This window comes from Chamaea fasciata, unplaced genomic scaffold (genome assembly GCF_029207755.1).
Source record: "Chamaea fasciata isolate MVZ Bird 193981 ecotype frontalis unplaced genomic scaffold, bChaFas1.0.hap1 SCAF_9, whole genome shotgun sequence".
NCBI classification, from domain to species: Eukaryota; Metazoa; Chordata; class Aves; order Passeriformes; family Sylviidae; genus Chamaea; species Chamaea fasciata.
Genome location: NW_027094094.1, coordinates 22,964,240 through 22,981,264, shown reverse-complemented (window position 1 = coordinate 22,981,264; position 17,025 = coordinate 22,964,240). Strand labels below are relative to the sequence as shown.

The 17,025-nt window shown below is 42.4% G+C and overlaps 2 protein-coding genes across 15 annotated transcripts in view; both read left to right on the top strand.

Moving 5' to 3' along the window:
• Positions 1-998: 998 nt before the first annotated feature.
• On the top strand, positions 999-2,496 carry LOC136294071 (putative cuticle collagen 80). Its single transcript, XM_066191502.1, has 2 exons — positions 999-1,784; positions 2,485-2,496. The coding sequence occupies exon 1, from the start codon at positions 1,000-1,002 to the stop codon at positions 1,483-1,485; it is 486 nt and encodes a 161-aa protein (XP_066047599.1). The 5' UTR covers position 999; the 3' UTR covers positions 1,486-1,784; positions 2,485-2,496.
• The window catches only part of KCNMA1 (potassium calcium-activated channel subfamily M alpha 1), a 427,658-nt gene continuing 412,441 nt past the window's right edge, over positions 1,809-17,025 (top strand). For 13 of the 14 annotated variants that reach the window (XM_066191493.1, XM_066191492.1, XM_066191496.1 and 10 more), the window contains exon 1: positions 1,809-2,699. In XM_066191493.1, coding sequence (XP_066047590.1) covers positions 2,391-2,699 — 309 coding nt within the window. In that variant the 5' untranslated portion in view covers positions 1,809-2,390. Of the gene's footprint in view, positions 2,700-12,995; positions 13,022-13,161; positions 13,261-17,025 lie in introns of those variants that run through there. The other variant, XM_066191494.1, reaches the window with a different exon arrangement.

Genomic DNA, 17,025 nt, shown 5'->3' with positions numbered 1-17,025 from the left:
CCATCTACTGCCCTCTCTATTCAGAGGCACCTATTAAATCCTTCTTGAAAAAGCCTTAAAAGCCTTCTCTTGAAGGAACAGACTGGAAAGAGACATGATAAAATCACAGTCAGACAAATAGTGGTGTTATTGCATGAAAAAAGTGGGGGTGAGAGGGTTAGAGAGCCCCATAAAAAGCTCTGTGAACTCATAAAATCTCATTACCTTCACTTAAGTAGAAAACAAAAACAAACAAGCCCCTGGCAGATGCAGAAACAGAAATTACTACTAGTAAAGGTTAAGAGATTACTATTTCATAATGGTGGTTCTCTGCTGGTATAGCAACTAGATAAGATGGGGGAATGTCACGCACACAAAGGCTGCTGTATTTTACCCTTGGAAAGATGTCAAGAGGATCTGCATAATACTTTGTACGGACAACACAGTGAGCAGACAAAACGGAGATTTTGATTTATATGTAAATGAATACACATATAGACATTTAATGTTTCTGCTTTTCAACGTGAATCCGAAAAAAAAAAAAAGTAGGAGATGACTATCGAGATTTTCTTACTGGCTTCCCCTTTCACCCCCATCCTCCCCAAGTGTGTCATTCAAAATTGTTATTTATATTCCTAGGGATTAAATTCAGGAACGTTCTTGGGATGTGCGGCAATTTACGGCGTGTTTGCGGAGCGTTTGCAGTACTTCCCCGTGTCAATTAAAGACAAGCCACGAATGCCTTCAGCGGAAAAACCCACGCCACGGTCCCCGATGTTTATTTCACGCTCCCTTAGCGCGTTTCCATGCCAGCTCCCCCCCTCCCGCGCCGTGCGCATCCCCGGGCACCTGCTGCTGCAGCTCAACCACCTCCTGCGAGCCCCGAGCGCGCCCCGCTCCCTCCCTCCCCCGCTGCCCCCCGGCTGCAGCCCCGGGCCCGCCGCCCCCGAGCGCGCCGTTGCGGCCGCGGTGCGGAGGGGTCGCGCCCGCCGCGGTGCCGCGCTGCGCGGCGGGCGAGGGATGCGGGCCGCGGGCGCGGGGGCCCGGCGGGGCTGCGGGGGCCGGGGCCGTGACTGCGCCGTGCGTTGGCCGCTGCGTCATGACATCCTTCGAACCGGCCCCGCGCACGGCCGGCGCGGGGGGGCCGCTGCCGCCTGCCCCCGCCCCACCGCGGCTGCGGAGAGCGCGGCGCGGCGGCGATGGACGCGCCAGGGCCGGCGGGACTTGTTGGACCGGCAGCTCCCCGGCGCGGCCGGGCACCGCCTCGCCGCCACCTGTGAAGCGCCCTCCTCGGCACCGCAGCCCCCTCCGCTCCCGCCTCGCCGTCCTCCGGAGCGGGCGCTCGGCGCTTCGGCGGCGCCGCGAGCGGGACCGAGCGGCCGCGGGGCGGGGAGCGCTGCCCATGGGGCGCCGGGAGCCCGCCTGAGCCGGCGCCCTCACCCCCGGCGGCAGCGGCACCGCGGCATCCCCGGCCCGCCCGGCACCCCCGCCCCGCGGGGCCCTTGATGCGCCCCCGGAGCGGCCGCGGCTGCGGGCGCGGGGCCGTCGCGTCCCCCGGCGGCACAGAGGGAGGGGCGGGAGCCGGCGGCGCCGCTGCGCGTGTGGGAGCAACAGCCTGAGCGACAGCCGGGCCCTGGAGGGAGCTCCTGAAGGATGGGCGAGGAGGCGGCGGCAGCGGCAGCGCACGCACAGATGGACCAGCGGAGGATGAATTAGGAGCCACAGGAGGCTGCTGCCGGCACCGAGGGGGGAAGAAAAGAGGAAGGGGCTGGACTTGGAAGAGGAGGAGGAGGAGGAGGAGGAGGGTGCGCGGGGGGGGGGGGGGTGACTGAGTATCGCTAATAACAAGTTAAAGACTAATAACAATAATAACAGACCACCTCCGGGAGGATCCGCGGCGGAGGCTGAGTGAGGGATCCCCGCTGAGGCCAGCGGGGTCGCAGCGCTGGGTATCTTGGAGAGACGCTCAGAGGCATCAGTTTGTGGTGGTGGTGGATGATTTTTTTGGGGGTGGGCGGGGTAGGGGCTGTGTATGCGGGAGAAGGAAGGGGTGGGAATCTGATGAGGAGACTATATTTTTATTATTATTTTTAATTTTTTAAAAATATCTTCGCCGTGCAAAGAGGACGCTCGGAATTCACCGGCCTGACGGCTCCCGAGAGGGACCCGAGAATTGTGCTTTTCTCCACCTGCTCTTTTTTTTTTTTTTTTTTTTTTTTTTGGTTGGTTTGTTTTTCTTTGTTTGTTTGTTTGTTTTGACCGGGGGCTTTTTATTTTTATTACTCTCCTTATCCTTCCCCGCTGAGCAGCGGCAGCGGCAGCAGCAATATGGCTGGTGATGGGCTTTTTGGGGGGCGCTGGCGGCGGGAGGAGCTCTCGGAAGCCCCTGCGCGCCCGGCTCGCTGTTAGCTATGGCAAATGGCAGCGGCGGCGGCTCCTACCCGGGCGGCAGCGGCAGCGGCATTAGAATGAGTAACAATATCAACGCCAACAATCTCAACACAGACTCGTCCTCCTCCCCCGTCAATGTGCCCAAGATGGATGCGCTCATCATCCCGGTGACCATGGAGGTGCCCTGCGATAGCCGCGGACAGCGCATGTGGTGGGCTTTCCTCGCCTCATCCATGGTTACTTTCTTTGGGGGACTGTTTATCATCCTGCTGTGGAGGACCCTCAAGTACCTGTGGACTGTCTGCTGCCACTGCGGGGTCAAAAACAAGGTAACCCCCCTTCCCTTCCCCTCCTGCTGCCGGTGATGGTTTGGTGCGGTGGTGGTGGTGAGGAGGAGTAGGAGCCCAGCCTTGTAGACCAGGACACCTGGGCGAGGTGGCGGCGGGGCGGACGCCGTGCGGCTGCTGATGGCAGTGTGCTGGCTGCTCTTGGCTTAGGGTTGCCACGGGCTGTCGGGAGCTGCAACGTGGGCAGTGTAGCTGCAGGGGTGAGGTGGTGTGTGCAGTCCCCAGGCGCCTCCCCGTTCCCCCTTCTCTGTTCCACCCCACGCAGGGACTCTCCTTCGTTTTCGTCTGGTGGCATGAAAGTTACACCTGGTGTGCGACGCTCACCCTGTCAGAGAGGCACATGCTGGCGTAGTGGGACGGTGCAGATCAGAAGTTTATGTGCACCCTTGGGACCGCATATGATGGGGTGGGAGCTTGCTTTTTGCTGATCTACACTCTCAGTTGCCTTGTGGAATGAGAAACTTTGGCAAAATTGAAAGGGTAAATTTCTCACTCAAGTGAATCTCTATAAAGCTAGTTCCACTCCCTGAGAATCTTTGACGTTTCTGTTTGTTAAATTAAACGTAGCTATCTAGAAGAAAGCTGTACATTTGTAAGTATTCTCTTAATCTGAGAGTGAAGTCTTTGAGGCAGCCTCTCTGCCCCTTTCAATTTTGTGTATTACCAACTGGAAGAAAGCACAGTATGTGAAGTCGGTTCAGTTTCTGATTCGAAGGGTCTCTTTTCAAACCAAAGCTAAGAACTTGCAGAAGTCCAGACTTTCATTTCTGATTACAAAAAATGAGATAGAAAGTATTACGACTCTGTATTGTGAAAGAGGGTTTTGATAGACCCCAAAATAGACCAGCAACTGGAGTTTCTCCCCTTCCCTTTTCACATTTTTTGAATTACAGAAGGAATAATATCTGCTTCAGTTATTCCTGGCACACAGACACCCACAAAAACACACACACCTTTTAATATATGGTTGCTAGGTTGCTGGTTTGCTTTGACGTACAGTGAGCTGTCTTCCCCTTTCTCCTGTCCCCTCCCCCCTAAACACACAGCACAAACACCAGCTGTATGAAGGGCCCAGCATTTAGGGGAAACCAGGAACAAAGTTAGGGCATGGAAACTTATGGTACTCGTTTATTGTGTAGTTTGGGTTGCCTAAATGAGCCTCCACGTTCCAGCTGGAAGTTACACTATTACAGTGAACTTGGCCTATCTAGGGAAGGACTGATTGCTAAAGTTAAAGAATAAAAGCTGTTAAATCAGCCTTAAGCATCAGGAATCCTATCAGGCAGCTCTGCTTTTCTATAGGCATTTTTTTCTTTCATTCAAAACCAAATCTGAACTTTCTTAGAGAGGTTTTAGCCAGATATGATGACACAGCTATAATGAATTTGTGGTAATAAGATACTATTTCCTACAGCAGTAAAAGGCAATTTTCAAGGAAGGGTGAGTAGTGAAGATTTAACCTTTGGTTTTGTTGTGTATTTAGCATTTCTCCCTCCACAGAATGAGACAAATCTACAAAGGCTATCAGGGATCTTCACGAAAAAGAAAAAGCTGCGTGTTACTACCTCGTTCGTGCTTCTTCCCCTGAGAGAGTAAAAAGTTAGAGACTTGTACACAGACTTCTTATGCGTGGTTTTGTGGTGGGTACTGTTGGTCAGATAGTCCATTGGGACACAATCAGTTAAAGCAGATCAGTCATTTCTTAACCAGTATAGAAAGATGTATGCAAATTGTCTTTTTAAAGCTTCTTGGGCTAAATGTGGCATTTTAGGAACAGGCTTCATGGAGGAGTTCAAACACTTCAGTCCAAATAGTTTGATGTACTATGGCTATGGCAGGTAGAAGATTTCGGTTTATTTCATCTTTGAGACTGAAGTAGTTCCATGAATGTCATTCCCTGGGGCAGGAGGATGAAGGGCTCTGCAGGTAGGGGGAGATATATGTCTCTTTTTCGATCCTATTTGTTCCACTTGTAAGGATTTTCAAGACTCTGGGAAAGAGGGACTTTCAAGGGTTGATCCTGCATTCCTTATACAAGAAAATGGGGAACTGGAGGGAATTCTGTGTATGCAAGGATGTTAGTTATAACTAGTCATTGCAAAACACTTTTCTAGTATTTAGGGTATAAAGGCTGACTGAAGTAACACCTGGAATTGTCTGAAACTTTGCTGTTATCAAACACAGACTGCTGCTTCATGAGTTGGGAAAAGTTGCCGAGGCTGCTGGTGAGAAATGTGAATGCATATATATGCTGTGTTGACTCTACTGAGCCTGCTACAAAAGCAATTTTAGAAGAAGTAGCTCCTCCTACTGCAGGATTAAAGAAGTTTTCTGCATGTTAGGAACTTTCCTTTCCTGTGCTGTCTCTTCTGCTGCTCCACAGGTTGGTTGCAGGGGAGCTGGGCTATCCAGCATCATCTCACTATCTACATAAAGAGCGCTCCCAGTGAGAGAGCTGAGAGAAGTCTTCCTCATGTCTACTTTCTGTGACCTCTTATTGAATAATTCACATATATATGTGAATAATTCAGAGTTATTGTGCTAACGCTCTTGTCCGTATCTGTTATTGCAAAGAATTGCAAACATTTTTTTTTCCTCCCTGCTATATTCTAAGCATGACATTGTATTCCATGGATTTGTTGAACATTGTTAACTTCACCTCAGGATGTAAAACTTTTTAATGACTATGTAGAAGGATTTAGAGTGTGGTTTGTTTGGAGTGTCCCCCTCTTCAACTAATTTAGTTTAAAGCTGGAATTTAAAACCATGACATAAAGAGTTTAATATTTTGTGGTATGAAATTCCATTAATTGTTTTTTTCCCGTGAAGATAAGAAAGTCAAGACTCTGTAAGTTAGTAATATGAAAACTGCTAACAGAATCATCAACATTGTCCCTTAAAATTCTGTATCTAATAAATATTATTGTATGTGAATAGAACATCACTCTTAATCGTGTACGAAAAATGATTGTTGAAGTTTTACGATTTCGTGCTCCTTACTTGCTTTGTGAGTTGGTATTTAAAAAAAAAAACTGCCCAAAAAATGTAAATCTTTACCTTTGTTGTCAGTGTTTCATGTAGTGTGACAGTGATTACCATCAGAGCCCTTGTATTCCTTTATTTAATATGGCATATAATTTTAGATGCAATTTTTCAAAATTAGCTACAGTCTATTTGCAACCAGCCTTGAAAAATGCTGGTTTTCTTCTCAGTGTTTACATCTACACTTTTAGGGTGCTTAGATACTGCTAAAGATCAGTGACTTGTCTGGTCATTGCTTGTTCTTTTTCCCTTTACCAACTCATTTCTGTTTGCATATGAAAAGCAGAATGTGAGATTACACTTCATTGGGTTGGACTCTGGCATTAGTTTGTGGTAACAACAGAAAAATAAATATGTATGGTGATGTACACGTAGAGGCTAAATGCATATTATACAATCTATAGTTCATTTGATTATATGGATCTGCCTCTGCATTTTCTATGCTCCTGGAGGGCATTTTGTGCTGACATTATCTGGTATCATATTTTGGCTTTGAGCAAACTCTAAAACCATGAAGAAGGAGCAGTGGAATGGGAGAGCACAGGTTTGGTGCACAGTCATCTTCTGGAGTTGGTCAGTGCAGAATCAAATGGAATTTTTTTCCTTTCAAAGAATATGATACCAGACCCTTTTATTGTTGCTTATTGGTTCCCCAGTGAAGGGTGCCCCTTACAGACCTTATGTCATTGGGCTCCAGCAGGTAGAATGCGTCCTTATTGTGATGCTTTCAGTGTTTTGGAAGAACTTTTCCTCCCCACAACCCAGGACTTGTACACGTATAAAATGGAATTATGATTAGAGGTAGCAATTGTTCGACTGAAATGACAAGCCCTAACAGTCTTCTTTGACCTTGGTCTACTATTTTTGAAATGTAGCAAGTTACACGATGCTAGATTTGGTCAGTAGAAACCGAGCAACATTCCCATTTGTTTTGAATAGAAGAAAATCTGGTTTTGCTGGAAATACAATATTTGCAGAAGTCGTCTTTGAAAAGTTAAGAATTTCAACCCAGAATTCTAAAGCCTGAGAAAATTTGTAAGTAGAAAAATATAAGTTATCCATAAAACAAGCAGTATTCATTCCAAGCTGGCTCTTGTGTGGGCGAGGTTTCTTGGTTTCTGAGCAATACCTGCATAAACATCCTCTCCAAATAAAGAGACAAACTTGAGGCACGATCTGTTGAGAAAAGTTGGCGTGTACATTGGAAGACGCGTGTGAACACGTGACGCAGGAGATCCCTTCATTTAGATCTGTCCGTGGCATCGTCACCTTGACTCTCGGGAAGATGCAGTGGGCAGCAGCGTATGGTGAACAACTGGAGGCTCAGGGGATTAGCGGGAGCTGTAAAGCGTTTTGCCGCTCGGTCACATGCACAGCCTGGCTCAGGCGTTCCTGTCTCATGGCTGTCAGGTGGTCTGCACGCAGTTACTCCCCGAGAGCCTCACCAGACAGGTTGCCAGTTGAGAGGTGGCCATGGTGGAGTGGTCAAGGTCTGAACGAGAAGGTCCTCGCCGCCCTTTGCAGATGGTGTTTCTACAAGCAGAGAAGGGCGCTGGTGTGGAGAGGTGTGTGCTGCTGTTTCCCATGCTTTGAAAAGGAAGAGATACTTCTGGCTCTGAGTAGCTTATAAAGGATTTCACATTTTATAAACACATGTTAAATAGGTTATGCTGCGGAAAGGAGAATGCATAGACAAGGATTTAACCTGTAAACCAAACATTCTCAACCAAAATGTTATTTTGGTACAGTACCATACTTATTTGCAAGGCTTTGCAGCACATACATTTAAGGTGAATGTCTGCATTCAGAAAGAATTTGAACATCTCACATTTGCCAATCTATAAGTGGTGGTTGAAAACCATTAGATTTCACCTTTTTTCCAGTTTAGCTCAATAGAAGAAATGGCTGTAATAGCAAACAGAAAGCTTTTAAGTAACACTGATCTGTGTGCTCAGTTTTGATACATTGGAATTTCTGAATGTGGAATGAGGGCAGTTTACACCCCCAGAGGCAGGAAAATTGAACATTTAGAGAGCACTGGCCCTAAGTATAATCTCTGCAGGAACGGGATCTAATGATTAGAATTAAAACCAGCAATGATGGTACTTGTATGTCCTGTATTGTTGCAAGAAAGTGGCTTGTGAATCTTAGTCATTGAGTGTCCTTCCTGGGACGAATCCTGAAAAGAAGCTGTAATCTCTAGTCAGGCACAACACAGAGCAGCAGTCAAGTGTTCCTTCTGAGCCTGGCTCTGCTATTCTGTGGAATCCAACTCAGAGTGACGAAAGTTTATATAAATTTCAGGGCAGGCTGGTGATAATTCCTCAGCAGGGTCAGGCTGTAGTTCAGCAGTAGCAAGGCATCCTGTGGTGTGAAGTTGGGAGGGCAGCAGTCGCTGGGGAGGTGTAAACATGAAAATAACACTAGATGAAATTGGGTGATGGGTTATCCCTTTGGTTCTACTAAACATACCTAGTCACATTGCATAAAACTGTGTATTTGACATGTATGAAAATTACTGAAGTCTGAGGAGGGCACAGTGAATACAGATTGTGGAGGTTTTCTAAGGGAAGCATTGCCGAAACATGTGTGGGTGTTAATGGTTAAAAAATATTTTTCTCCCCCACATATGATTTTAGTGGCAAAAGGAAAGGAACTACACTTTAAAAAGCTGTGTTTCTGTAATGAGTTTATGTGCTGCTACATGGCTGAAAGTTTAGAATCATAGAACAGCTTGAGTTGGGAGGGAGCCATAAGGATCATTTGGTCCAGCTCCTTGCAGGAATACAATGCCTGACTGGGAAGTGAGTGGAAAACTCGATTAGATCACAAGACTACACTGGCATTTATGCGAAATTACATGGGGCTAAATACACCAGTTCCAAATTAGACCTCATGGTTTGTCAGTGTGGGCACTTTGTCCGGGACACACAGGTCACCTTGGGTGTCAGTGGAGGGTGGAAAAGCAGCAGTCTGCTCTCAGCAGAGAAGGAGTGATACCTATCTTCCACGCCTGTCAGAGGCATATTAGTCAGGAAGGGCCCATTTTGAATCCTGACGGTATTTATAGCCTGAGAATACATGGGGTTTGCATCTTTGAGAGGAACACTTCATTTCCATATATAGTATACATGGTTCTGTTTAATGAATGTGCTGCCGCTGAAATGTGTTGAGTCCCTTTGCTTTGAGATGATACATTGCATGTATTTGTCTGTTTGAGAGTTACAGAAATGAGAGAGTTATCCAAGGTCTGTTGAAATAGAGGGAAGCAGTCCTAATAACTTCAATGGCTTTGGACTCAGGCCTAGATGTTCACAGTGTCCTAGATGAATCAGATTTTTTTTCTTTTTAAATATTCTAATGTTTACATTTTAAGCTTTTAAAAGCTTTTTTTCTTTTACTGTTGCAAGTAATGTAGCAAGTTGTATTTACTTGGTTTGTGGCCATTATGTCTGAGATTTCAACATTAGAAACATAATATTTAAAAGTCACACAGGGGGATGTTTTCATTCCCATCTAGAATTATACCTTCTGCCAAGCTCCCCTTGGAAATCAAAACTTGAGTGCTTGAATGGCTGATAATATCCTATAAGGACATCTCTCCTGCAAGCTGATGTGCAATGGTAAATATTAGCTCTCTTTTTAGAACTGCAGTAAGTGCACATTTAGCGGAACTGGCAGAAATCCCTTGCCCCATGGATCACCTGCAGAACAGACACATGTGCAGCTGCAGCCCCGAGTCCTGGAAACCTTTTTGCACGGCCTGAGCTTCACTACCTAAGTTAAGTATCAGAAGTGGTAACATAGAGAGGAGAAAATACCTCAAATTCATCATCACCAGGACACAAAAACGGGGAGGAGTACTGTAACCTCGTCAATAATTGCAGCATCACACAACAACTGGTCAGCTTATCACGGTAACTGTTAAATTCAGGTGTACTGTGTTGCTTTTCTATTGCTCTTTATATAATAAATTTATAATACAGTTTGGCTTCCCCTTTGTCCAAGCAAATGATGACTAAATATTTTGGCGTACTTAGTTATATTTCATTCATTTTTCATTGTATCTTTTACATTTTCATCTAATGGCTTAGCTCTTTTTTTTAAACTAAGAAGGTGACTCACTTTTAATATGCTATTACTATTATTAGTAGTAGTAGTGAGATAAACTTTAGCATTACTGGTGTTGGATTAATTTTCTATTTTAAGTACAGGGAGAACATTGATACAGATATGTCTAAAAAAACCCTGTTTGAAAATGGTGACTTTAATATTGCAATAAAGAGAAATGTATTAGAATGACTCTTTGTTTAGGCATCTCGTAAGTTTTCTAGTATAAACTCTGTTTCAACTCATTTTAGTTGTGATTACACACAGATATTCTGCAGGACAGGAATTACTTGCAATGGGGTACTGGCCTCTGTGACCTATAGTGGTCATAGTTGGTGTAGGGCACTTCAGGTGCTTCAGATATGGTGAATCTTCTGGCTAAAAGTGATTTGACTTCACTTTTTTTTTTTTTTTTTTTTTGAAAGTGAGTTTGCAGATTAACAGGCAGAAGGTTTGCGATGTTCTTACATTTTCTAGGTTATTGTACTAAAAGGTATTGTTTCATAAAGAAGCTGACAAATTCCACTTGGGTTTTGAAGACTGAAGGAAAAAAATCTCTTTATTCCTTTGACTCACGAGAACAGCTTAGGTAGGAGAAAATATTGCAGAGTCTGTCTGTATGTGGTGCAAACCTTCTTCCCCATGAGGGATTTTTTTAAATGCTTTGATTATGCACTTTTGATAGATTGGTTTTGTTACATGAGAAGTTTTCCCAGCATTTGGTGTTAGTTTTCTTACACTATATATATACAATACGCTTACCCCTAAAGGCTTCTTATTTTTCAGGATCAGAAACAGGGGGCCACTGGCTTTATGTTTGAATTATTTTCATATTGCTTAAGACTCTGAGCTAAAAGCTTACTTTTCTTTCAGCCTTTATGGTGAAAAGAAAAATGGGTCTGGCTTCTGGTTTAAGGCCATACAGAATTTTACCTGACTAAATGCTGATTTTCTTCCTTTGACACTGCCTTAGACACCTTCTGGTGTCTTTTTGTGATTCAGAAGAGCAGAATTCCTATTACATCTCTCTTGTTCCTGAAAGAAAAACAACACGAAAAGCTTCACAGTTTTGATATTTGCAAAAATAATTTTGGTTGCTTTGCTGGAGCGTGTCCCTAGAATATAATAAAATTTTAATTTGTAGAAGTGGAAAATGCTGTCCAACATGTGGAGCTTTGACTCTCCCTGCATGATGTAAGTGATAAAGTTTTCATGTTGACTTGAATGATATGTATGATAGGAAGACTGTGATATCTTTGTGTTGCCAGCTGAATGATTCTGTGTGGTTCTGGGAATGAAAGAAGAAAGCATTTGCTTTTTCTTATTTCCAATGTGTGGCATTATGTTTGTTATTAAGTTATGCATAATTTTAAAAGAAAACTTACACAGCAGTTATTTAGGTTAATATGTGGAATTTGCAACACTTGCACAAAATAGCTGTTTAGACATCAAAATTTCTATTTCAGATCTCAATAAGGTCCTGATCTGAATTGATTTCTGTCAGTTTCACTTCATTTCAGAATGGTATTATTGTTCTTAAACATTTTTTTCTTTATTTAGATGTTTGTTCATGAATGTAACAGCCAAAATCCATGTACGTTTTTAAAAAAATTTAAGTTTACCTTACATATCTTATTCTGGACTTGAGCTGGGTTTACTTAATCCCCTGGCTTCTCTTTATGTATATAGGGGAAGGTAGTGAAGTGTTAATAAAAGTTATGCACTGTTTTAAAGCTCTATAAAGCAATACTGTCACTTGCATTAACAACTGTGAGTCTTAATTTTCTTTTAGCTAAGAGGTTGATACATACCCAGTAATAAAACTATATATTTTTTGAGCTGATTGCTCTTGGAAATAACTGTAATAAAAATTCAGTTAAAAATACTTTCTCATGCTCCCATTTTGAAAATGTTATAATTTCTGTTGTTACAGTTGTTTTAATAAACCTGTATACAAGGTTTTGTCCATATTGGCTGTCCATGCGATTCTTTGTCTTTGGGTTTTGTGTTTTTCAAACTTTTCTTTTTACTTTTTTAAACAAAAAAGCACACAGAGAATGTCATAGGCTTGTCTGTTTGCCTTTTTTATACACAAAGAAATAGAATAATCAGTTTTGCAGATTTCTGCCTGCAGCAGATGAAGGGTACTGCAGAAGGGACTCCAGGCTTGCATCAGGTGCAGCAAGAATGTAAACCTGCTGACTTACTAATTGTTAGAATCCTTCATTACTGATCAGCCAGGGTGTCCCTGAGTCTTGTTGAGAGGAGGATCACATCGCAAAGTGAGTTGATTTAAGGAGTGTGGGTGGGTGATGGACAGAGCTCCAGACTGTCATCCAGCATTTACCTGTGCTGCTCCTGAGTACTCTTAAATGTAGGGGAATACCAGTTGGTGTTAGAGCATTGCTGTTTGCATGATTATTTCCATGAAGCTGTCCAAGCTGCATTTTGCAGTGTTTGCATCTACTCTGTGATTTGGTATGAAGGTGATGTAAACCATGCCTCATTTGATCTATTGCCTGTTGAAGTTATGTTACATCACTTACAACTTTTTTAAACACAAATTTAATCCATCAGAGCAAGTGAAGTGTTCTGTGGCAGCAGAACTTTTTTATTTAGTCTTCTAAGACTGGACTTACTCTCTTGAGGTGCTGGTTTGACAGTGCTAATCCAAACTTTAATACTGTGAAACTTGCTGTGAGGTACCTGAGCTGTGTTGACGGATAGGTAGTGGTAGCTCCAGATCCTAAACCTTTCTCTGTGTTTTAAGGCCTTTTTTACTGAGCAGAAGTGGTTTAATAGGTAAAAATTGAATGCTGAAGGGTATAAAAAGAGAGGTTGTTCTGTTATTGCCATGCTAAGTATTGATTTCTGGGTGTCCTTTGGAGGATAGGGTTTTGTTGACTGCAGCACATAGCTAGACGGCTTTTGAAAGTAAGCTCCAGCTTTCCCAGCGTGGTTAGGTGGATTCCCTTCAGGTGAGACTGTGTAGGAAGACGAGCTCCATCAGCAAACCTGATCTGCTCCACCTGTTCATGGGCCTGAAGTGCCTGCAGCTGGGTTGAATTAGTCTTGAGGGTATAAATGCTGAAGTGCAGCAGTGTTCTCTTGTTTGTGTGTTGATCCTCCTAAGGGTAAAGCTAGCTAAGCTGGTAAGGGAGAAGCCTGGAAAACATTTTTAAGTGCCTGGTGTATTTTTTTTTTTAAATCGGTGTACAGTGTCTGTACAGCTGCTCACAATTAGTCTTTCAGAGAGCTGCTTCTTGTCTTATGCCATAATTCTGACTTAAAGGTTAAGCTTCTGGACAAGGACTTCCTGTTGGTGCTCCTGATGCGCTGGCCCTGGAGGGCTCCTGGGGCAGGCTGGCTGCTGGGGAACCAGCTGGCAAAGGTAATGGTAAGGCTGAGACACAGGGTGATATCTCACTGCTTTAAAATGTCACAGGTGCTGAGTGTGTCACAACTATTGATTAATTTCAGTATAATAATCCAAAAGGCCTTTTTTTAAAAAAATTTATTTTATTGATCTTCTGAGAACTTTGGCAAGTGTATGAAGTCTGTATGGATAAAGCTATTATCATTTGTTGTGGCAGAGGGGAAAAGAAAATGGTTTGGAGCAGGTTGCTTAAAGCAGCTGCTGCCTATTTTAGCTGATCTGAGGTAACAGGTGATAGAGCTTAGTACCCAGGCTGTTTTCAGAGTGTTTTTCCTATAGCTGAGAATTTGAGTTTTATTTTCAAAGTGTTTATTAGAAGTAGAGAGAAAGGTAAAAACAAAGGCAAAAGTTCTAGAAATGCTTCTGGCAATATAAACAAACTTCTTGAGGTTGTGTCTCGTGTATTTGTGTTCTCCTCGCTTAGTGGAAAATGTTTATGAACAAAAAGTGAAGGAATAATTTAAAGTTCAGGCTGCTTTTATAACTACTTTTCATGTTGAATTGTCTTTTCCTTGGGACAAATAGTTTTGGTCCCAGGTATGGATTGTTTTCAGCAGTGAGCACAAGGGTGTAATTTGCATTGATTTGTAAAATACTCCTTGGGTTTTAAATGGTATGTAAGTGTAGGGTATTGTTACAACTTCTATAGAAAATAAATACTGCTGTGAGTTAAAATTGATGGCTCTGCTAGTTGTAGGTAAATGAGAATGTGGTCTGAGAGCTGATGAAAATGGCAGTTCAAATTCTGTGCCTTCTGACTATGGCAGTGTTTTGGCTCTTAACATCAGTGAAAGTGTAGGAGGTTCTTCACCCATTTAATTATATTGATGTTAGATCCTGGATGCTTAGTTTTACACTGTTGGTTTATTTGGGTTAATTGGACTGCTTGCTAATAATTTATAAGACCATCAAGTTAAAGTATTAGATTATGAAAGCCACTGAGGTTGGCTCAGTTGGTCAGAGTACAGTGTTAACACCAAGGTGGGTTCAACTCCTGTATGGGCCATTCACTGAACAGTTGGACTTGATGATCCTTGTGGGTCCTTCCTAGCTCCAAGTATCTGTGATTCATTCTTTTCCTAAACAAGCCCAAGCCCTTACAAATCAATTATTTTAAATTAAAAAAAAAAAAGTTTAATACAGTGAAGATCTTGTCGCAAATGCTACATTTGTAGAAGATATATTAAAAATAATTGTCAAAGTCTGCAGAATTTAATTATGGGTTGTTTCAGTTTGTCCTCTGATCTCAGGCGTTTGATTAGATTATGTAGTCTGGAGTTAATGCTCTGTGTCTCACCAGACTTCTGAAGGTGAAAGTCTAGGATTCTTGTTTAGTTGTATGACATTTGGGGCTAAAACTTTGTGCAAATGCTTTAATGTCAGAAGAGATGCAGTGTATTTGTTACGGAGACAGACCTTGGAGAACTGGCATCACAAGTGATGCAAGCTGATTTATGTTTTGTATTGGTACATTTAGAGGAAAACTAGTTCTTGTGTTGTGTGTCAATGCTTCTGCATCATTTAAGTTCTGTTTAGAGGGCTGAAAGGCTTATGTGGTTTGTTGTATTTTGTGCAAGTGTGAAAATTCATTACTGGAGCTCTAGGATATTGTTGCAAATCATTCCACCCTATACAAGGAGTATTGTGCCTTCAAAATTTGACTTGGCAATTTAGAAGATCTGAACTCTTTTTCTTATTGTAGTATTCTGAGGCCACCTGGTTTTTCTGGCTTAATTATGCCAGATCCTCTTACCAGCTTTGACAAAGGGGTGATCCTCTGCCCCATGCATCTTATGATGTAAAAGCAGATAATAAGAAGAAAGCCAGGAGAGAACGAGGACTGGCAAAGAACTGCTTTGTCCCAGTCCATGTAAAGCAACTTAGTGATTAGGATAGGCAGGTGATTTAATTAACATGCATCCACTCACCCCTTTTGTAAAATTTATGAAGGGGATGTAGTTTATGATTCTTTTACAGCAGTTTCTATTTTAAAGAGCTACAGGCAGTTACAAGTTGCTGTGCTATTCCAAGTTCCTGTGAAGATTTATTTTTTACGTGAGCAGAGAATAAAAGCAATTTAAATAAAAGCTTTAATTTGGGCAGGATGAAATTTTACCTGTAGTATATTGAGGAATTTTTAAGAAGAGAAAAATAAGGTGGTGGAGGGAATGAAGGCTGATGGGATTCTGAAGGACAAGAAGGAGGGGTTCTGTCTAGTTCAGTATGCAGTGTGTGGTGTTCACTTCATATGCAGACACTTGGAAAATGCTTGCTGTATTGCCATTTAAAAACACCAAACACAGTTTTTGATTTCCCATATCCACATTGCATTTAAAGAATAATGTTACTTTTAGGATCTAGGAAGGTTCCCAGTTAAACATATGCTGGTTGGTTTTACTATTTTTAGCTTCTTTGAGCGGCACGTGTTCTCCTGAGATATTTATTTGTGAATGTGGTATTCTGTTCTTAAAAGGAAAATCTCTCTCTGTCTAGATTCCTTTTCTGTATCCAAGAAAGGAAAGGACCAGGGTTCTTTTCAGTGCTTTACTTCTTGGAAAATCCTAGGAGACAGGGTAAATTAATTAAATCTAAAATGGATCCATCTGGTGGTGCTAGCAATGCCAGGGGAGAACAGGTGAAAGAATCTGAGCCAAAGGAAACATAAAGTGCATTATATAACATGTCAAGTTCTTTGTGACATATTGCTATCAGAAGACTAATCTTGGTGTTAGGCTGCTTTTTTTTTTTGGTCTGATTTTTAAATCAGAGGGTTAAGGGGATAGTTAGAAATGCTTGTTTCTGTTGCATTACTAAAAAATAGATTTTTTTTTTCATTATTATTAAAAGGCAAATATATTTAGTCCAACGTGTCAGAAACACATCATTCCCTTTATGGGTTTGTTTGAAGATAAATGAGTTGGCATTGCTGGAAAAAAAAATGAAACAAAGTCAGTTTTGGAAAAATAATTTATCTTTTAAATTTAGAAAGCTGTTAGGCAAAACAGAAATCATGGAAGGTATGGTCCCAACTCAGTTTTGCCCCCAAATTTGTGTAAGAAGAATACAAAATCTCTATGTAGACTTTTTTGTTGCCAAAATTACCTTATTGTTTAAATTACCTTGTATAAATTCTCAGCAATATTTTCAAGGTAGTGATTGCATCACTGGGAATAGGAATGTAAAAATTACTGCAAAAATTGAATTGTATTACCTGTTTTGGGAGGCATGAAGAGGTAAACAGTATAAATGCCGGGAAGAAGTGAATTAGATTAGAAAAGAAATAGCAATTAAGAGAGTAACGGAGGGTGTCTGTTCGCAGCACAGGGTTTTAGTTTGGCACACATTCCCATTTTACCATGGCACCAGTTCCACATGATTTCTGTGTCACTGCCTGTGTTATGGGACGTGTGTCTGAGAGAAGGCTGCTAATGTGCAATCTCTGGGGAAATCTGTTTCATCAGGGCAGGTGGTGGGCCTTTTGGCATGACTTTGAAACAAGTAGAGAAAGTAGGCCATAGAGCTTTTTGGAAACTTAGGAGCTTAGTAGCTAGATCTTTATCCAGCTTAAAAAAAAAATCCATCTCATTATCTACCTTTAAGTCAAATTCCATCCTTGTCAATCATTTTTTAAAGCATCCTCTGTTCTTTTATTTTGTGCTGCTTAAATTTCACCTTTTTTTTTTTTCTTGTAATTTAAAAATCCCAGCAAGCCTCAGCGAG

Coding starts and splice junctions, on each gene's coding strand:
- LOC136294071 (XM_066191502.1), top strand. CDS start 1,000: ATGCGGGCCGCGGGCGCGGGGGCCCGGCGGGGCTGCGGGGGCCGGGGC.